This window comes from Hesperophylax consimilis, chromosome 9, assembly GCF_061612785.1.
Source record: "Hesperophylax consimilis isolate HC1 chromosome 9, BYU_Hcon_1.0, whole genome shotgun sequence".
Lineage (NCBI taxonomy): Eukaryota > Metazoa > Arthropoda > Insecta > Trichoptera > Limnephilidae > Hesperophylax > Hesperophylax consimilis.
This window is the reverse complement of record NC_142844.1, coordinates 3,901,912-3,925,564: the sequence shown is the minus strand read 5'-3', so window position 1 is coordinate 3,925,564 and position 23,653 is coordinate 3,901,912. Positions and strand designations below refer to the sequence as shown.

General features: G+C 34.7%; 1 protein-coding gene across 3 annotated transcripts in view; it reads left to right on the top strand.

Annotated features, from left to right (window-relative positions):
• Window positions 1-23,653, top strand: part of stumps (DBB domain-containing protein stumps) — a 119,944-nt gene that overhangs the window by 74,525 nt on the left and 21,766 nt on the right. The window contains exon 1 of one of the 3 annotated variants that reach the window (XM_089635554.1): window positions 4,664-4,993. The exons of the other annotated variants lie outside the window; for them this stretch is intronic. Within the exon in view, the coding sequence (XP_089491680.1) occupies window positions 4,966-4,993 (28 nt within the window). The 5' untranslated portion in view covers window positions 4,664-4,965. Of the gene's footprint in view, window positions 1-4,663; window positions 4,994-23,653 lie in introns of those variants that run through there. 3 annotated transcript variants of the gene reach the window in all.

Here is a 23,653-nt window from a genome sequence, read left to right as displayed (position 1 = left end):
CTATTACAGTCGTCATGGTACAGGCTTTGTAAATGATTTTGCACAAACAAGGCTACTCTATTACAGTCGCCATGGTACAGGCTTTGTAAATTATTATGCACGAACAAAATCTACTCTATTACAGTCGTCTTAAATGAAATGGTAGCTTTTGTAGGTAAATGATTTTGCACAAACAAAATCTACTCTATTACAGTTGTCATCGCAACTGAAATGGTATAGCTTTGTAGGTAAATTACTTTGTACAAACAAAATCTACTCTATTGCAATTGTCATCGCAACTGAATTGGTATAACTTTGTAGGTAAATGACTTTGCACGAACAAAATCTACTCTATTACAATTGTCATCGCAACTGAAATGGTATAGCTTTGTAGGTAAATGACTTTGCACGAACAAAATCTACTCTATTACAGTCGTCACCGTAACTGAAATGGTATAGGTTTTGTAAAAGCGCTGCCAGGCCAGTCAACAAACAGCGCCCGCACTCGCGTCTCGCATTACTCATAATAAATAAATATAAATATTTCTACGCTTTTCATATATTATTTGAAATGCTGCATACATCTCGCATTGCCAGATGATTTAGCATCAGCTGAGTAATGCCTGCCTACGGGGTACTGGGTAGGTAGGTAGGTAATATCTGCTACTGCTAGTAGCGAGCACTCTGTACTCTCAGTAGGCTGGATCGTCAATGTACGGAGGTTTGGTTCATTGAGATATTATCGATCTCTGAGGTCTCAAAGTTGTGTTTGGGTCATCTATATAATGTAATTATTAATTATGTTGGTCGATGGTTTGGCTATTTTGATTTTTCAGCGTCCTCCGTGATTTAAAAAAAACGTCCCTGTACAAATCATTCAAATTTTATTATTGAATTAACCTATACTTTTTTTGTTTTAGTAGTCGGTAGGTACTCCCGAGAGTTGACTAGACGGAATAACATATAGTTTTTTTCTGTTTTAATAGTCGGTACTCCCAAGAGTTGACTAGACAGGACAACATAAATTGATATTGCGAAAAACTTATGAATTTTACAACACGTAATCATTGTAAATATGTAAAATGACACATAAATTCAAAGCGTATTCGAGTTCTAGAGACAGAATAACAACCGAAATTAGTATTCTTGGTGATTGATTGAGCCATCATTAAATTCAAAGCAAATCCAAGTTCTAAAGTTCATTGAACCAGAATTACAGGCAGAATCACAACCGAAAATAGCAATTTTGGTAATAGATTGCTATCAGTAGGAATTCGAATACGCGATTCTTGACGTAGGTACCTACACAAAATCATAAAGTGGCCCACCCTAAAGAACAGCCAGTATTCTGCATTACCCAAAACATACTTTAGTCATAGCCCCCTTACTTGGAAGAGATATCCGTCCACAATAATCGGATGCATTGTTATGATTTTTAATTAGTATTCTTTCATTATTATTGCATATCCCGAAAGATAATCAAATGATACTTACTGATTGTAATGCTTGCATAATTTTTTATGACGTCGTTTCTGTCCCCACCCGAATAATGTTTGGTATATAAATTTAAAAAAAAACAGGTTTAAAAGCTTAAAACAATCCTGTATTGCACTCTGTTTTTATTTATGTTAACCCCACACAGGAGGCCCGGAGGAAAATAATTTCCTTCATCTTTGTGGATGCTGTGTGGAGGTCTTTTTAAGAATATGAAGGAGAGGAAGTTCTGGGAAAGAAAAAGGTATGATGGGTGGGTAGGAATCTAGGGATCAGTATGTCCAGGAGTGACGGACGAATGATCTATCCCTGCCGCTGAGACGCAACGCAATGGATCAAGAGAGCCCGGAATTTAAACCTGCGACCTCCAGCTTGCTAGTCGAAAGCCTTACCCCTAAACACAGAGGTTGCCATATATTGGGAATTTACTAAAATTACTTCTGGAAACGGCCTGCAATCCCGTTTTTAACCAGATTACCAATAAATTGAAGAGATTTTTAATAAATTAGCAATACTCATTTTTCTCTGTGTAGGTATAATGAAAAAGTATACTTTTTTAACCTTTTAAATGCGGAATAGCTGTCACAAAAAAAACATAAGTTTGCAAATAAGACTAATACATTTTCAAACTATTTTTTTATCATATGAACATTTTTAAAATAGCTTTAACAATTTTCGTAATACTTCGTGTTTGATAATTTTGCTCCAAATTCCTGCCTTATCATAATATTTATTTAGTAGATTGTAGTTATTCGGTGCGTATAGTAAGTTAAAAGTCAGATTGCAAACTTCATCTTCGCCTTAGGAATGAGGAAGTGTTGATGGGGGGGATAATGGGGGGAGGGGGACTGTTTAGTGTTATTGACACCAACGTTGTGTAAAATTCCAATCAATATTTTATCAAGACAAAGTCTAACAAATAATAACTCTAGCGATAGTAGTTCAACGGGTAACGACAACCTTCTGAACGCGAGCCAAGACCAAGCTCAAAAAATAAACCACTAGATCAATATATTCGGGGTTTTTTTGTATGAAACAAATTGGTCCTAAAAATACATAGATATGCCAATATATAGACAGTAAAATTCTCATTCGAAGTCTGCTTATTATACTTTACACCAATGAAAAACTTTGAAAGTTTATTCCATAGACTTTCAGAGTTTTTCATTGGTGGATATAGTTAGGAAATAATATGACGTCACAATATTAATGGTTCCAATTTTCGATCGGAGTTATACCCTCCTGACCAAGCTTTACTGGAAAAAGAGATTTAAAAAATATATATACATAATTGTGATTGTAACTCTGGTTCGATGCACTCGGATTTGTGGAATTTAAGTGTCATTTTCAAAATTGGAACTCATGTGTCGAGAATTCACACAAGCGATAAAGTACCTAATTTTAATATAAAATTTGTTAACCAGAAAATTTAATTTTTATTCTGTATTTAAAATTTGCATTTATTTTGTACATTTCTTAAGGTTAGTAGGTACATAGTCTTGAGAAGTAAAATGAGATTTCGTCATTTATCAAGGTTCTGGAGTTTTTATCTAACATGCAATTATCAATCCTACAATTACAATGTCCGTGATTTTTCTCGCTAGATCTGCGCTAGTAATAATAGTAAATAATCAAAAATAGCATAATGTTTCTTTCTTCTTGTCTTTCTTTTTATAGCAAGTTGAGGTAATGATATCCTTATAGTGATCTCCCGTGCATTTTAAATTTTTTTTAGTTGATTTTCTGTCCGAAATGGTAGGTATATGTATAACATGTATATAAGTATATAATATGTATAAAAGGTATATATATATATATTTTTTTTTATAGTTAATACCTAACAAGAGTCCCAACTGCTCCCGTCTGGAGCCAGTGAGACTATGGCATCCCCAATTGGGGGATGTTGTGAGGCTGAAGGTAAGTGGGGAAGGGAAAGAGGAAGGTGGGGAAGTACCTGGCTATTCAGATGTAGTCACTAAACACGGCTAAAGCCATTTGAAGCAACGTTTCAATTCTGAATGGTGGTCTTACACCAGGGCGATACTGGTAGTATCTTCCACTCTGGAACGTGCCGCAAATATACTATATATTATTTTAATTAATTAATTGTGAAATAACACAAATCAATCAAATAAAATTTATTTGCGCACGCCGGGTTCGAACCCGCGACCTTCGGAATGGCAGTCCAATGCGTTACCACTGGACTATGCCGGCCGTCAAATCTCCTTATATACATATTGTATCTCCGTATACAATATGTATATAAGGAGAGCAAAAACAAATGTTAACAACCTACTTTTCTAGTGCAAGCTATTTTTATTAATCTAGTAGTTTGTTTTAGAATATAATTTTCATGAAATAGTGACTAACAGTGAAGGGGCATCCATTACCTACAAATATATTGTAAATTCCGCAGAAATGGCATAAATTTGAAGCCCGTTTTATATCTCACGCAGTTATTATGCTCATAAATACTCTTATTAAAGAATTTCACCAATATCTGTCTTACTAGAAAATAGCACAGTGTGATGCATGAATATTGAGTATGTTGAAAAAAAAAGATTTTGATTTTGTACTTACTTAACAAAAATTATAGGTCACAACGCTGTCTAACATTTGGAATCGCGCCGCTATCAAATAACACTCTTTATGGAGATGCTGATAAGGCTTAAATTCCACTTAACAGCCTCCGCCTGTTTTGATTTCTGCCAGAAAAAAACATTACCAAAATTATGTTATTTTATTTTGCAAAGTTCTGACACAAATATTTAAATATTTTATAGTCATTTTCTAAAAAACTTAATTTACCACATTATTTCATAACACTTTAACCGAAAAATGATTCGATAGTACGAGATTTAGAACTTTCAAGCAGTATTTTTGGGCCTGATACTTTGTTTTTTTTCTGGGCTTATAAAAACACTTAACGAAAAAAATTAGCTTCGCCTTCATAAGCATTCTTGTTTTAGAATTGTAGATATATACAACTTACTATCAAATATCTACGAATGTACCAACGAGTGTAAAAAACTGCATTGGGATCAAGCGGCTTATTGAAAAAAATAATATTAATTTGTGCTCTGTCACCAAATGTGGTGCTCCCCACCCCGAGTGAGATAGTGCACAGGCCACCACAAGGCACAAAGCACTCACCAGCCGCGGTGCCCAATGTGCCCATCGGCAGCTCCTCCAACACCGCGTCCGGACAGTAAACAATGCTGCGTGTTCGTAATACTCAACTCATCTCGAACCGAGGAGCCACAGTCAGCCAAGCCAGCCAAACCGAGCAAACCTTCCCGGCCTTTACAACACAGTGAACAAATACTGGACAAGGAGCCTGGCAAGCAGTGAACAGCGGGTAGCGCCTGCCAGTCAAGCAGTCAGTCAATCGGTCGCTGCTGTTAGTGAATCCGCTGAAAGCTCACCTTGGCAAATCTGAAGTTATTAGTTGTTGATAATTGCGGGTTGCGGCAGCGCGAGTGTTCAGTTCACATGGCCGGCGCGGGCGTGGAAATCAAAGGTAGACAGACATTCTTATTTCATTTTATTCAGTGAACTACTATGAAAATCTTATTGTAGATACTCGTATGTTTTGTAAAAATGTTTGTTTGCAGTGGCACATTGATAGGCATCATATTATTTGATTTGTGTTGTTGAAGAAGTAGTGTTTTGTTTCTTATCTGATTATTTAGTTGTAATGATGCTTTGGTCTTGCCTTGGGCTGATTTATTTGACTGTTTTGTTGTTCTTTGGTCTCCCACTTGTGTATTTCGGGGGTGGGTGTTTGTTTGAAAATGGCGCCGATAGAAAGGTGTCAGGCGGGAAAATATTGTGACAGTTTGAGTTTAAACGTTTCGAAATTTTAGTGTTTAAGTCCGTTGATCTGAAAAAATGGCTTGATTATTGCGAAAATAGTTGATTTCTATTGAATTTTTATCAGGAATATCTCGGAATGCTTGCTGAAACAATCATATACATACAGGGTGTCGGGGGGTAAAGTGCAATAATTGCGGGAGGTGATTCTCTACCTGATGGTAATATCTTAAAATAAATATTTTTTTAGAAATTCCAACTTTTATGCCATACTAAAATATTTTCCCATAGAATTATTTATTTTCTCATACAAGCAATTCAACTTCTAAAAAAAGTTATTTATCTTTTCTTCTTCTAAAATCATGTAGAATCACCCCCCGAAGTTAGGGCACTTTACCCCCGGACACCCTGTAGTTATAAGTCTCTCTCTATCTATGAAACTTAGTTATAAACCAAAAGTAACGAAGTCTAAGTGATTAATGCGTAAATTAAGTTGTTAAGCGCCCTTGAGGTGATTTTCTCACGAAAACGGCGCTATATAAATAATCCAATCATCATCATGTGTCATAACCTAATCCTATTAGTTAAAATGCATGAAAATCTAATTAGATATTGTTGAATAAGTGCGTCACAACATTGTACACCTACATTTCTTTAAATTGGTAGGTTTAGTTTAAAAATATTTCAAATATTTTTTCCCACTATAAAAATACTATTATAATTGAAAACACAGTATGTACAGAATTTAAATCTAGATGAAGCTTTAGGCTTTGGCTTAGTTTTTAATAATAATTAGCAATGAATTCATTTCAATTATTGTAGACCTCTAAATATATCAGCTATTGCTACGACGATCTGAAAATAATCCAAACTGTTTATTGTATTATTCGCCCATACACATTTTACAAATATTATCTATTATATTTAGAGCTTTCACAAGTTTTCGCATCTCACCTGACGTGTGTTCATAGCGTGAATCATTAGGGAAACCAGTTGCCGTGTAATATGAAAGAAGCCAAAGCTCGCTGAAGGATTCACGCTTACTGAATTATTACTCTGAAAACATTTCACATCACTGAATGAAAACTGTACAATGTTTTTAAATATTGTGGTTTTGTTATGTTGAACATTTTTTTACAAATAATCATATACAATTGCCCAATCTAACGCATTCATTTGGATAGCGATAGATTACATCGGGTTGTGGTTTAAATATTAAAATAAATTGTTAAGATTTTGTTCTTTCCACTTACCAATTCGTAATTACAAACAACCTTGTATTGGCATCAATAGAATTTCTTTAATTATTAGTATTTTAGAAAAGGTCAGGAAAATATACGTCCTACATAACAAATGACACTGCGATGAGTTGATAAATTTAATTGTTCCTGGAATTACAGCTTTCTGTCTATAGTCTTGAGTCTCGCCACATAATGACTGATAGCCGTCGGCGCCGGTATTGGAACCCTTGACCCCTGAATTTGTAGGCGAACGTGATACCGATTGTTATCACTTGTAACAACACCATTCTCTATCTAGCTATTTCCAACATAAGTTTCATAAGTCTCACTCTAGCTCTGGCGGCGTGAATAACAGATTTACTTAAAATGTATTTCTTCGAATATCCAGAAGGACAGACGGGTTTCATCAGAACGGAGCAATGGAGATATCATCCCGCATCCACAAAAAGAAACTAGTCACCGAAATCGAAAACACATGTTATGTTTCTTATTCCTTACGAGCATTGATATAAAATTCACAGATGTGCCCTACGCATATAAAGAGTAATTCAATCGAACCACACAACCACACACCTTTGCAATATTTTGACATTTAACATTACTGGTGTGATTTAAGGTTCCCACAATGAAGTGAATACATTATTATGATTATAATTTTCCTACTGTTTTTAACGTGTTTTAAGCCATTTGATTAAAATATAACATCGTTTAATATGTAGTCTTTATGAGATTGCGAATTTTTAAATCGATTCCAATGGCTGTCTTGCCCAACGGTATATCCGGGTTGGGTTGGGTTAGGTTGGGTTAGGTTAGGTTAGGTTAGCAATTTGATACAAAAATAACATTGATTAATGTGTCGTCTTTCTGAAATTTCGAATTTTAAAATCGATTCCAATGGCCATCTTGCCAACGGTATACCCGGGTTGGGTAGTTTTCTAATTTTTTAACAGAAATGTTTGTAAAGTCTACAAGCTTTCACTGTTTTGTTTTTAAAATTTGTTAATTACAAGGGAAACGTTTCAGAATTTAATTTAGTTGGGTAATTATAATTAACATGCTTATGAAAACAGTTTTAAGTTTCCTTGAGTCAAGAAAGTATGTAAGGGAGGGGGAGGTTGGTGCTCAATGGATGTGATCACTGTATAGTGTAGTTTTGGCGTTCAAAACAAAGACTTCTTGCTACAGCAGAGACCAATCTAGTACAATATAGACCATTGCTGGAGATCCGCGACACCGAGGAAGGAGAGAAGTTAGCGTAGAAAATTCGGGATTCTGTCAACGCTGCCAACTTATGTTAATTGCATCATTGTTCCGTGAACATTGACTGGCGATATTGCTAATAGTATTATTATTCTCTCGGACTCGTGCTTCGGCGATAGAATATTATTGTAATGGGAGTCCGGTCAGTGGCGCGACTAGCAGCAGCGCTCGGGCAACCATCCCGGGACGTGCCCGGGCAAAAGTGCGAAAAAAACTTTATGTGCTTAGTAATGTTGTAATCATTTAAAAATCAATTGGAGGTCTTGCATTGCATTGTAAATTGTGTTAAATAAGAAGGTGACAGAGATTCAAGAAATTTCAAAATCATATTTTAGTATTTATCAGCAACCCGACTTCGCCAACAAACAAAACACAACTTTTTTCTTCTCATAATTATTACTAATTTTACTACCCGGCGTCGAACACATAAAATGCCAACATGTTTTTTAAAGTTTCATAGCTGATGGTAAAAATGACGTCGAGAGATGAAAGTACATGATCGTGTAAACCTATAAATTCCACACCGAACATTTAATGTAAATTTCATGATGCCAAGGTTCACTGTTTTAACCCTTTTATTTTTACTGCAAAACAATTCCCCAATATGTTTATTTATTCTTGTACGATGATTAAATTAAAAAAAACGCCCTTCGTAATTAAGTACGTACGTAAGTAAGTACGTTCGTACGGGATAAATCCTTTTCACAATAATACGTGAACCCCTTTCCGACTTTCGTATTTCCGCTTACTTTATGATAATTCTCAGAATAAGTATTGATAACTCATGTTTTGTTAATAATAAATTATATTTGACTCGACAGTGGTCCGATTCATCAAGGATTCGATGTGTAACATGCATATTTTTGATAACATTAAAATGTCTCAATTTTCCTCTAAGAAACAATATTCTCATTGAAGTCAGACATTTCACTTAGAATAATAATTCTTGCGTTGAGTTATTATTCCTCGCAGCACAAAGAAACCATATTATTTCCAGAGCTCCCTTATCTCTCCAATTAAAACGGATACAAAGGATTTCTTGTTAATTATAGCATAATGCGAAATGTTCATCTTATTCTGTAAAAATGAAGACAACTTCTTTATGATTCACTATTCAGTGAGCAGACTCTGCTCTGGCAGATCCGCATAAAGAAAGACGAAAGATGGGCGATGAAAATTTTATTTGCGAAAGAATAAATTATTAGTATTAGATGCTACCATAAATTAATGTAGATGATGTAGCATAGATAATATGTGCATATATTATTTATCTTACGTACCTAGAAATATTAATATTCTTAACTAGGTTCAGTGTAATCAAAAAGCCTCTTTCGTGGAATACTGTTTTGTTGTGTTCGTCGCTTTAATGATTTATTTGTTGACATCTTCCAAAATAAATAAAATTAAATGTTTTTAACCGTGTTTGGTTTTTCCTATCACGGAGAAATCTATAACTTTACAACATCGAATCGATAGGTTTAACTACCGATGATTTTATATCGAATCCCACACCGATGTTGATAATGAAAATTGACGTACGCTGGCAACACTGACGCATCTGTCTATGAATTGACATTCCTAAACGTCAGTCGGCTACGTAAAAGTTAAAAATACTAATAAATTGACAATACCCAATTGAAATAACAACTTGAATGTACATTGACAGTCCGCATGTAATTTTTGACACTAAAAATGGAGTTAATCAATTCACGAGGGTATTTAGTTATGACAAACTTTTGTTTCTCCAAGTTCGCAATCGCAAATCGCATCTTAGATTAATTAATTAAGTCTGTGGATCGTGTATGTATACGATTACTTTCAATTCTAAGAGATTAGTTAGTTTACCTGTATTCATTAATAAGCCAGTTATGTTGCATAACTAACGAAATTATCCAAAAAGTTGTGCATATTGATAGCTTATCCGACACCTTGGAGGGCGTGCTAAAAGCAGCCACTCTTGTCCACCGACTGTCGGAATCTTATTCTGACCGTACTCGCAAATATCGCTAACTGACCGTAAATGACGGATTTCGTCACTTTCATATTGACATCGGGCTTTATCGATCGTCCTATTTAGAACTCCTGTTATTAATAGCTAGATTCTTCCCAACCTTCCTCTCCTCCATCTCATTCACTTCCGCACTCCCTTCAGCCTCACAACATACCCCAGTGATGTCATAACCCTACTGGCTCCGGACATTTAGGTACATTTGTGACTATCACAAAAAAATTCCAACCCACATGACTATAAGTTCTTGTAAAATCTAACAAAAAAATTATTATCAGAAAAAATATACATTCTTTCCTATTGACAAAAATTTCGAAATAAGTCATTACTGTGTGGTTCTGCCGCTGAGAGCTCCATTGAAACCTATTTTCTTTCACATACATTTACACATTAGGTACCTACTTATGATAAAGAATATTCACTAATAATATTATCAATTCTGCCCTGTATGCTTCTTTGCGTCATTTACCATTGGGGTGATATTTCACAAAAACGACGCAGCATTTAAAATGATTGAATTATTTCCACCCATATTTTTTTTATAAATAAATATTCAGTCTGCGTATGTTTGCGCTCGCAAAACTCGAAAAGTAGTCTAACGATATCTAAAAAAATATCAAAGCTTGTTCTTATTAGTGCCAGGGGTGTCTTTTTGGATGGTTTGAATGGTATAAAAAGTCGGGGACAATATTTCTGTACTGTAATGAGATACGGAGTAGAATTGAAGTCGATGTAATGTAGTTTTTTAATAGTAACATTGTGGTATACAGTAATGAATGGTGGAAGAAGTCAGAGACGGCCGAGAAAGACATTAGAAATAGCGAAATATTGAAGGGTCCACTAGTTTTATTATAAAACAAAAGAGGCTATATTATCAGTCATCAGTTTTTGTTGCATTAATAAAGTTTGCAAAACAACAGTCAATAATTTTGTGGGTCTCATCAAAGATGCTCCTAATATATTCGTATTCGGGATGATTTAGGCTGCCTACCAATTTGTAAGCGACGATAATTTGACAATGCAAACACGCATTCATTACTTAGTTGTTTTCGTGCGTTGTGTTAGGACGTATGCTGGACATTGTATTAATGTGTGTACCACGCAAGTACCGAGAAGGTACTAAGTACCATACATTGTCTCCCTTCAAGGAGCAAAAACACGCTGGCGCCACTTGCATATAAAGCAAATAAATGCATCTCATATCTCACAACTAAAAATAACATTCCATCCAGTGCTATAAAATACACATTAAAAACATAGAAGTCAATTTCGTAAAAGGAACGATATCGGCATCCATTTATACTTTGAATTGGATGTTTCACAGAATTTTATAAATTCAACTTCTGTGCTATTCTTATTCTTATTTAGTCCTATTCAAGTTCTGTTATCATCCAAATAGGTACCTACAGTGATACAACCGGCCCGTGATAAAATAATAACAGAACTTGAATTAAAACAACCCGTTCTTTTAATATTATTCGTTATAGCATCTGAAGTCTTAACGGCTTTGGAATTATGCACAAGGAATAGATTGATATTAGATGCAATTATTTATATATACCGTAGGACGCTAGATACCAAAAATGAATACGGACTAATAGCGATTATTTTAATTGCAATGTGCCAGCTAAAGATATTTATAAGTAAGTACCAACGCCAAATGTTTGAAGGCAGCTGCAGCGTGTCTTATTTCTTCGTTTATTTTCAGCAGATAGGTACATATATATTTTTTACCTCGTTTATCAGAGTTTAAATAAGCACGAAATAATTTAAATTTTATTATCTTTTGGTATTTTTATATCAACTTTACGAAATATCAACTCAAAGAGTTAGGTTTAGTTAATTCCTATTTTCAGGCGGTGTTTTTAAATATTTCATCCAATGATGTAATCCTAATGGAACGATGGATTTTATGAAAATTTAAAAATATTTTCTGATGAATTTCCCGGATCGTAAAAGTGTTCTGCAGATTCTACTAAATAATAACTACATTTACATATTCAGTATTATCATAATATCACATTGGAAAAGTTTACAAACATATTTCAGATGAGTCTTTTTTCAAGCAAGAAGGTTGTTTTGGTTCGGAATATCGACCAGGAACTTATAAATAGGAAAGGGCCCACATTCGCACCTGAAAATCTCAGAACTGAGCGATTATTCCCTCTTCCTACCTTTCCTCTTCGCCCTTCCGTTTACTTTGGAGGCTTTGACATATTTTCCATCCCTTATCTCAAATCATGTCACTCACAAAAAAATCTCATGAAATATTCCCTTTGAGATAGAATATTTGTTTTTATTCCTCCCGTAAAAGCGTAGTCTTTACCTACAGCGGGGTATCTTTATTCAAAGAAAAATATATTAATATTTACTTTTTAGGATCGTTAAGCCTCCAAATCCAAACAAGTATGATGTGATAGGGTGACCGGATAAATCATCACAATGATAATTCATCACATCTTTAAAAAGTTATATAAAGTCATGGAAAGTGATGAAACAAAAACTTTATTAACTGGGTTAAGTAGGTTAGGTTAGGTTAGGTTTAAAATTTTTTTTCATCGTTTCTAATGACTTTATATCACTTTTTAAAAGTGTGTTGAATTGTCACTGTATTGAGTTATCATGGAACCGTAAACTCGTAGTAGGTACAAACGGAAAACTGATGAATCCTCCTCATATTTGGAGTCGATTTTGAAAGATATATTTTTTTTGATTTTAGCTTCCGTTTTCGAGCAAATCGGGTTCGAAGTTTGACTTTTTAGGTAAATTTTGAAAAATTCGATCGCTAGGGGGATTATATCAGCTGTTTAATGTATTTCAAAATGCGAGAAAGCGTAGACCAGGTTTCATCGCTTTTTTAACCCTTTATTGAAACTGGAAGAAAAAAAGTTCTTTTTATGATGTAGGTTCACCAGTTTCCCGCTTGTACTACGAGTTTCCGTACACCGTATATAGCGAGATGTCACACGAAAAATACAAATAAATCGCAATGGAAACTGACAGTTCACTCATCACATAGAGCATCTATTTCCTTTTAAAGTTTCCCACGGGGAAAACGTTAGACATAAATCCGAGTAAAGATGTGCCTACTGAAAACAAATGCGGTAGTAAAAACAGAATCAAAACGCGGCATCCATTTTATTTGCGCTTCAAAGTAAAGTGATTTTATTTTCATATATTTCCGTAGGATTAAAGTGGAATATCAAACGCTATTTTTATGATTTATTTAAAGACAATCTCAAACACGGAGAAAAATGAGTATTGATAATTTATTAAGAATATCTTCAAATTGTTTGTAATCCGGTAAAAAGCGGGATTGCAGGCCGTTTCCTGAAAACTATTAGAAAATTCCCATTACATTTGAACACGTGTTCAAGCACCAGCATTTGCCTTGATATAATATGTAAAGACGATATGCGAAAATATTAGGATTTTTCTGAGTACGTGTTCTGACATCTAGATAATACATTCGTACTAATAAAAGTTTACCAGGAAACCTGTCAATTCATTCGTTTTAGGGCCAATTAATAAGGTAGCTGCCAAAAATATGGGGAAAAAATAGTTGCAAGACGACAAATATGAAGTTTAATAAGTATGTCCCAATGGTCGAGTGGTTAAGACGCCTGTCCCGCTAAAACAAGATATCCTAGGTTTGATTCCTAGTTGTATACGTTAACTTTTTTATATATTGTGTCTTGTGCTGTTTTATTGATTGTTAATAAATTAATAAAACATTTATTAACAATAACTTTTTTATATATTGTGTCTTGTGCTGAAGGGTAAATGCAGGTAATTCCGTTAATGGAGGACTGAACGCCGTTGGCGCTAACAAAAAAATGTCCAAAGAAGCGAAGTTAGCAGTCCACAACGGAGTGCTGGTACCTACCTTGATGTATGGAAGTGAGGCATGGAACTGGCAAAGAAAGGATGAAAGTAGATTAAATGCTGTTGAAATGAGATCCCTGAGGCGTATGTGTGGTAAAACCATGTTTGATCGTGTGAGGAATGTGGAGATCCGCAAAGAGTGCAAGGCTGATGTAAGCGTAATGAGTAAGATTAAGAAAGGGACGCTCAGATGGTTTGGGCATGTAGAGCGAATTAGCGAAGATAGGAGTGCAAGGAGGATATATGATGCAAATGCGAATGGTAGCAGAAGTTGGGGACGCCCGAGGAAGACATGGCACGATCAAGTGAATCAGATACTCGAGTCGTGCCATGTCAAGAGTCAGAATAATAGAAGAGTATGTATGAGACGATGTATGAATGTGAATAAGGCAAGAAGTGTGTGCCAAGACCGAGTTGTTTGGTCCGTCCTCTCTGCCTACCCCTGCGGGGAAACGGCGTGATGGTTAGTTAATTAGTTAGTTAGTTAGTCTTGTGCTGTTTTATTGATTGTTAATAAATTAATAAAACATTTATTAACCATGTTTTATTAATTTATTAGCAATCAATAAAACAGCACAAGACACAATATATAAAAAAGTTATATAAGTTAACTTTTTTATATATTGTGTCTTGTGTTGGTTTATTGATTGTTAATAAATTAGCCATTCTAAATTTTCTGGGTGCACCTCTCGAATGAGGCATGTCGTATCTTCACATCGTAGCTTCTACTTTGGGCTTAAGCAATAACAACAAATCATTATCGTTATAAAATCTAATTAATCCAAAACTAAAATAAATAAGTAATCGCTAACTTATAATAAATAATAATGAATAAAGAGTGGAGAGAATATGCTTAAGCTTCCCTAGTAGGAGTGACTATATTAGTCCTTACGCGCAACACTAGGCGCATTCTGATTTCTTAAATAGCTTCCATTCCTTTTTAATACGTAATTTCCTGTTAGCAATTCCTGTCTGGGCGAACAGTATTGTTCAATTGAGAGTTATGGGCAGGGGTACCGTATTGACCACCATCTACTGACGACTTGGTGACATGTCTGACGCCCGACTCTAAACACTGAAGCCGTAAGCCTGACAGGCCACGAATCAAGCTCATCCTTAATCCTTCCACCACTCAACGTCATCAACTAGTTAATATTCATTTATTATTATTACTATAACTAGCGCAGACCCGTGAAAAATCGCAGAATTCTTAAGAAATCAGTTCCATTTTGACGCAACATACGTTATAATCTACGCGTTCTTATGAGGTGTTAATTTAATTATTATATGAAAATAGACCCTTTGGAATTAAATTAACGCCATCTATGAACGGGCGTCATGGATTTGATTTTTATATAAATCTCAGATGAAATTTTTACATAAATCTCAGATGAAAATTTTCACACTTTAAAATAAATAGATTATATAAATACCTATAAATTATAACAGAAAGTCAAATATTGTGTAACGTAGAAGTTTGAACTATCTGAATTGACAAATTGTGGACCAATTATTTTAGCAAATTGGTTTTTCACTACATTTCCATACCTCATATTGACGTCTCTGTTGCCACCAAATTGTAATTTTCCTTTCATTCGCCGCACGTTATCACATTGTAAGCAGTGGCGGCTCGTGACTTTTAAGTGTGATGGGTTGCTAAATTTAACGAATTCGACATTATTGGTTTCTCGAAAATATTTTTTTTTTGAATTTGGTTTTTTGTATGAAGATTTTCAGGAAATCCGTGCGGCGCACGGTCTAACTGAAATTTCCTTAAAATCTTCATGCAAAAAAAAAATCGTATACAAAAAATCATTGATGCCATTGTTTTTTATATTAGCACTCTAGTACACCCAAAAGTCACGAGCCGCCACTGATTGTAAGTAATCCGGTTCAAATTCTATTAATATATACATGTATTATAATGAGATATAAACACTTAAGGAAGACCGGAGACAAAACAGTCTCATTATTTTTATCTCCAAAAGCGTAAAAGGTTTTCCCTGTGCGGAAGGCGACGACTAAGCAAAGAAAATAAGCAAAATTAATAGAATATTTCTTGTTGCTCGCGTCTGTACACAATTTCTCATCGTTCGGTGAATTGTGAAGCGGAAAAATATAATATCGGCGCGCGCGAAACCGAAATAGAAACCATATCCCTCTAATGGCCGGGTATTGTAGGTATATCAAATGAAAGAACATGAGATATTAATAAACAATGCGGGAACTTCCAGGATATCATAATATCCAAACGCCGGATTTTACTGACACTATGCAGGGCTTTCGAAACATCCTGTGTAAACAATGCTTTCGAATGCATACTTGACGAAAAATTATATTCTAGCATCCGGAAATGTAAGAACGATCTATCTACAGGTATATATGTACAGGGCCGGCCCTGAGCCAAACGGCGCATGGCGGCCCTTGTCAAAACCATTAGACACCTAGGTAGGTGATCACTGTAATCAATTACATTCGGATCATTTATATTTTTGTCTAGTGCTGTTTTTTATAAAAAATAATCTCAAGGGCAATAATCTTATCGGCTAAACTAATGTTTTAAGACAAGATTTTTTTATACATAGCACAAAGGGTAACAATTATTTTACAAGCAATAATTATTCGAATAAAAATAAAATGTAACAAGCAGTAATTGTTGAATGAAACACTAGTATATATTGAATTATTTCGCGGATAAGAGATAAGCCGCCATAGCTCAGTGGTCAGAGCTGTCGACCGGAAATCGAAAGGACACGGGTTCGAGTCCCGTTGGCGTCATGTATCTTTTATCAGGAGATTTTTCAATGTGGATGAGTGTTTCAGGCGAATAATTATTGCTTGTAAAATAATTGTATGTTTGTTATTTAACATTAAGTCCTTTAAAAATTTGAAATAGCCTATTTTTCTGCCGATTGCGACTATTTTTTTATAATGGATAGTTATCGAGAGCATGGTGAACAACATTGGATTGCGTGAATTTGTGCAAGTGCGGGTATATACTTTCAACGGTGATGTCCTTGGGAAACGTTACTGAAAAACAACCTTTTTTTATTTATTACGCCTATTTTTTTGAGAAAAATGGGCATGGCAAGTGTACCAATACATCAATCGAATTTGAATATTCGAAAAAACTTCCAGTGTGTTGGAATTGTTTTATATTAAAAATAAGTATTCTTTTACAAAGTAGAGTAAAAAGTTTGAAACAAGATACAGCAATGTATTTCTGTTAGTACTGTGTTTTCGGGTGAACTAACTTGCGATACATATAAGTTATACTAGTAATGGCACCACCATGAACTCGAATATCCATTTGAAAATATCGAACTCTCCATGATGAAGTGGATACGAGCTCTGCCTGGGAATACTTTAATTCAATTTTTCTGTTATGTTCATCTATAGTTGCCTCCTTATTATGTTGCAGCTAATCGAAGCGCTATGCACGTTTTCAGGATTTTTTTTTAGCTTTCAGTCGTTCCAAAGTTCAGTAGTTCATGGTGGAATTCCGAGCTGAAATAAGTAACAATGACCTACAAATTTCGGACAGAAAAAACTGTGTAAATTTCATGACGATATCATACAAAGGAATTTCAGCTTCATCTTAGATTAAAGCATACAAGTTTCTTTTGCCGACAGTTGTTAGAAGCTGGGCAAATTCATTAAGCCAGATAAAATATTATGTTGTTTAAAATGTTTCTTTACGCCATATTCTTCAAAAACTACTTGTATATTTTTTTAAAATTCTTCACTTTTATAACTCTTAGTATAAATTCTAACTCGATAACTTATGTAAAACTTATTTATAATCTATGTAAAAGCCCCTATGGGCGTATAACAACAACAATAAACAATAAACAATATCACTATTCGAGCGCTTTCGAAAACAGATTTTATTGGTAAATAGATTCCATGGAAAATAATACATTTTCATGGGGGCGGTTTTGGCTGTACGTATGCAGCCCTAAACCAGACCCTTCCGGCCATCTGGTAGGTGTAATAGAAAATGCGAACAGATTAATAGAAGAACTGATAATATACAAACTTAGCTGTTTGTAAACACGCTTCTGTCTGGTTATAAACTGATTACTGCTTCTTCTGGGCCCGCATTACAAAACATAAACATTTGGTACGTACTAACACAGATGTTTCGATGCTTCTTTGATTCCTCTTGAAAGGTGTTGTAATTCGGCTGAAATAAAGGGCATGGCTTGGACACCTCCTCACTGATGGCATACGAAATATGGATGGATGGCACATTTAGGATACGCAGCAGCTTATAATTTATAGTCACTGAACCTAAAATCCCCGAATGAATGATATAGTATTTATAATCTGTATTATTTGAAAGGTCTTCAACTCCTAGGCCAATTAAATTGATGTGCTCCTGAAAGAATTGGTTTGTATTGTGCACTAGAGTCCAAACTGATTTCTTGAAATTAAAATCCGGATTTTTGAACCACAGCAAAAAAAGTTCATATTTTATAATCCGACTTCAGATTCAACTGCGAATAATTTTAAAATCCGACTTATCGGTTTTGCAATCGCTAGTGCCAAATGTTCCCAACTGTCCAGAGCCGGTAGGACTATATCATCCCAAATTAGAGTATGTTGCATGATTTATGTGAGTAGAAAGAGTTTGGGAAGAGGAAAGTTGGGAAGTACCTGGCTATTCAATCTGGTCACTAAACACACGACCATTGCCATTTCTACCGATATTCAACATATTAAAATAAATAAATAAATGTTTAGGTTCTGCACAAAGTAAAATGACTAATATTGAATATTGCTAATTTATTAAGAGTATTTTCAAATTATTCGTAATCCGGTTAAAACAGTATTGTAGGCCCTTAACGAATGAATAGGTTTTCCAATAAACTCTTGGTAAAATACGAATGTATTTTGATGATGTCGGAACATGTGAAAATCCAAATATTTTCGCACTTCATCATTTATAATCAAGAGAATTTACTAAAAGTTTATCAGGAAATGGCCTGCAATCCGGTTTTTAACCGAATTACTAATAATTTGAAGAAATTCTTAATAAATTAGTAATACTCATTTTTCTCCTTGTGAACGGTGCTCTTTCACTGTAACAATATTTGAGTATCTACCATCGACCAACAAAGTCATCTACCAATAAAATTCAGAATATTTCAGGCAACACTTCCATCGGTTTATCTCTTCAGTGGTCTGAGCCATATCTGAGCACACTGAGCAATAATTGTCGAGGCACGAATTTAACCGCTTTTTGTCTGAGCCGCTTTGAGCCATCGAGCACAAGCGAACAAGGTGTTATGTTTACAACGTGTAACATTACTATTTGCTGGATCATTGCACGTGGCCAGCGCGCACGTGCGTGCATTCCTCCGTTGGCTGGCGTGCTTGGCGCGCACCGGCGACCCGAAATCCATTCACACCGAGATATGGGCAGGGGGAATCAGGTCAGGGGACCATTTTGGCGAATTCTCGATTACCTTTTTAATGTGAACGGTAGACGCGTAAGCGAGTGGAATAGTAATGGATAACTTTTTATTGTGTTTCTTCATGAAACATTGAAACACGTTTCGGAAACATGTTAAAATGCATATGCAATGTGCATAATGACATCAATGGCATAATGACATCAATGGCATAATGTAATTTAATAACCAGTGGTACACTCAAATCGCGTAAACACCGTTTTCCTCGAATACAAGATGCACGTTTTTTGTGTTGGTAAATCTGAATTCAGGAGCGTCTTATAGCGAATAGTGTGCATCTACATGCATTTTTAAAATTTATTAATATTAAACAGTGTAATAATAATAATAATAAATAGACCCGATATAGTTTTACATGACAAAATTAAAAAAATAACTTATATCATTGATGTCGCTATTCCAAATTCCTGTAATATTCAAAAATCTGTTAGTGAAAAAATAAGAAAATACACAGATTTAGGAAATGAAATAAAAAGAATTTGGCATTCTCAGACTATAAAAATATTACCATTCGTTATTTCGGCTACTGGCATTATACCTAGCTCTCTAATTAAAAATTTAGGCGTATTAGATCTATCAAAAAAATTATATATAAAGATGCAAAAGTCGGTCATTTTGAATACATGTAGGATAACAAAAGATTTTTTAAATATTTATGTTGAGGGATCAGTAGGATTTATAGGCCCTGTTAGAAGTTCTACCGAGCCGAACCCTCTGATATGAAAATATCTGGAGACGGTGAATTATTTTCCCATTTGATCTCTGGTGATTTGACGTGTTGTTCTTGTATTGTTTTGTATTTATTTTGCTTATATAATGCACTTACATAATGTTGATTGACTAGATGATCATTTGTGGAAAAGTGAGTGGAAGGGTTAAGTTTTTCCTTTGGGGAAGACTTAACCCGGACAACTAAATCGGAAGTATAAAAAAATAATTGGATGACTTGTATAGCGCCGTTTTTGTGTAAAATCACCTCAAGGGCGCTGTACAAACTTATAATACATTTCTACAGTGATCTATGTTATTACTTAACTATTTATGGAGATAATATACAGTACAATACTTACCTGGTAGGTCACTTGAGATTAACCCTTAATTAACATTATCTAATTGTTTATTGGCGAAATTTAGATACAGGATTTAGGATTTAATTGAAAAATTGAATATAACTGGACTTTCTCTTAGGAATGGTATATTTAATCTAAGGGTACGACAGCTTAAAAAGGTAAGTTTTTAGTTTAGACCTGAATTCTGTTGGACTTGTTATGGATCTTAGTTCCGGAGGGAGTTTATTCCAAGCCTTCGGCCCAGATACACCGAAAGCGCGATCACCAAACTTAGTATTTGGCTTGCGCTTAGGTTCTATCAGTCTGCCTACAGCTGATGATGTTCGGGATTATTAAATAAATGCACAATTGTAACGGTGAAGACAATTAGTCTTTTTTTAGGTACTTACAATCAATTTGTAAGTGTGGCACATATTTGTAGCAGTTCAACAATATTAAGGATAAAAAACGCTTCCAACCACTTTATGGTTTGACTTACGAACAGGTTACACCTAAATCGTTCCTCACGAAGGAACGTAATATGTTACCTCAACCCTTTTTTTTACCAAAAGGGTTTCAATGCGTGTTTTCTCTCTCTCTGAGTTAACTGAACTCCTGAACTGAACTGCTAACTGAACTAAGTCCACGGTTTACTAAGTATTAAGGTCGTACCTGCCAGAGGTGGCTGAAGTTAGGTAACAAATTACCGGTCAGTGGCTGAGTTAACATCCCGTTTAGGTCCCAACCAGGCGTAGTGTGTTCAATTCCTCGGCTGGCTAAGTCCTCCATCACAACACAAGCGACATTTTCCGCTTACTTTGGTGGTAGTATTAGATTTTCAAATATTGTCAGGTTATTCGTAACGCGGGAATGTTTGTCTTTCTTTTTAAAATAAAAAAATCTCCGGAACTAAAGATCCATAACAAGTCCAACAGAATTCAGGTCTAAACTAAAAACTTACCTTTAGCTGTCATACCCTTAAATTAAATATACCATGCCTATGAGAAAGTCCAATTATATCCAATTTTCCAATTATGTCCTAAATCCTGTATCTAAATTTCGCTAATAAACAATTAGTTAATCTTAAGTGACCTACCAGGTAAGTATATTAATGTATATTATCTTCATACATAGTTAGTAATAACATAGATCATTGTAGAAATGTATTATATATTTGTACCCTTTACTAAATGATTTTGACTAGACAATATTATTTTTTTCGGTCCTTGATAGTTTCGTCCTGCGCTTGCCTAGTCCAGGATAATTTTAGCCTCCGGATCCAGATGTTCCGGGAGCAGCCCCCCTTGTTCAAAGCCATCCTACCCCTCCCTCACCTCCCCGACAGGAAACGCAGAGTCGCGGGAAGAGGTGGGCAGATGGGAGATGGGAAGGTGGGCCGCCGTGCCACGGGACGATCACCCGAAATACGCGGAAAATAATATTATATTTCCTCGTGGAATTTAATTTTAGACGAGTTTGTCATTTTCGCAGATATTTGCTTACCGCTTACTCTCACGCACCCACCGGGGAAAAGATTTTATCTGCGAAAAGTCTACTCTATACTTTCATCCGTTATTTGTTACTATCTCCTTTGTAGATTTTAAAGATTAGAAACTTCGGTAAAAACTTACAATAAATCAAATGTACATTTTCGCACACTCAACTCTTTTACTTTGCATATTTGTAATAAGCATTTACTTTGTGGCTCGTCATAATTTACAATAAAAGATATAAATTTGTTTTAGACACTTTAATTTTAATTGTACTCTACCGGTTTCGGAAGCACCCTTCCTTCGTCAGGAGAATATTAAAACTAACCTATGACACAAAATATCGACAGATATATACACAAAAAATATAATTTAGGTGTTTGAGTGGGAGGTTAACAAAGGGGGACGGGTAATTGGGGGAATTCCAGCAATAACAGAGCGGTTTACTGGAAATATATCTAGAATGGGACTAAACGATAAATTAATTTGGTTATTCAATATACTGGCGTTATTATTTAGGGATTTTTTGATTTCAAGAGCTTCGAAGTTATCTAATCTTTTGCTTTTATTATTACGGTGAAGAATTTTAACCCCTGTGTCCTTATTAAATGTATACTTTTAGAGATTGAGAGATCAGAAGTAGATAATATACTGACACCCAATACAGACTGAAACTGAAACGACTCAACTGAACAAAAAAAACATGTAATATATTTATAACTATTTCGGAAAAAACACTATTCAATATATTACTTTGTATTATAGATACTATTAAATTTTAATCATATGTACATGAAATCCTCAACACGGGAGATCTCAGAGAGGATATCATTATATCTATTTGTTAAAAAAAATTAAAAACATAACAGAACACTTTTTATTATTATTATAGTTAAAATCCTAATTAATTCCGCCATAACTTCTTTCTCAGCGTATCTACGAACTAATTTGATTAAATTAATAAGAATTTTTATCGTGCTGGATTTCTTGTACGAAGCGATGTATTTGTTGATGTTTTTATAGTTTTCAATGCACTAATTAATAAGTGACCAGGGTAGAAGGAACTCATATCACGAGACCACCCAACAAGTACAGAAATGAACTGTCTCATTATTATTGCATATTAATTAGTACATTAATACTTATATTATTTTTGTCATCATAAAAGTAGTGGCGTAGCGACAAACTTATGACACCCGGGCAAGTTTGTTAGTAAACCAGACCTCCCAACACGAAAACACATCATAGTTTGAATACTTATTTTAATTAATAATTGAATAATAATTTTATTCCTAAATTGCATTGCCTTTTATTTTAAATCAATAATACACGGAGAAAAATTAGTATTGCTGTTTTATTAAAAATCTCTTCAAATTTTCGTAATCCTGTTAAAAACGGGTTTGCAGGCCGTTTCCTGATAAACACTTGGTAAAATCCTGGTATATCGGAACACGTGTTCGTGCACCTCTATTTGCCCTGAAAACATTATGATTTTTATGAACACGTGTTCCAACATCGTGCTAATACATTCCTCTTTTACTAAAAAATTAACAGGAAACCTATCAATTCATTCGTTATGGGACTGCAATCCCGTTTTTAACCGGATTACAAATAATTTGAAGAGCTTCTTAATAAATTAGCAATACTCATTTTTCTCCGTGCAGCTTTCAATTTTTTTTCCAAAAATTTTGTGATGAACGCTACCATTTTGAGTATGCAATTTTATGAAAATAAAGGTTTTAAATATTTGTTGACCCGTCCAAAAATAATACTATATTTTTCTAAAGCATTCCTTTCGTATATCTGAGAAGAAACGATTTTGCACGTATTAAAAACACTGCACATCGCAATATGTAATCTTATATATGTATACCCCGATGATGGCACATGACACGATTCTATAGTTGCTATTTTCTCCTCCTTCATTATTGATATTAATTTTGTGGCAAAAGTAGAG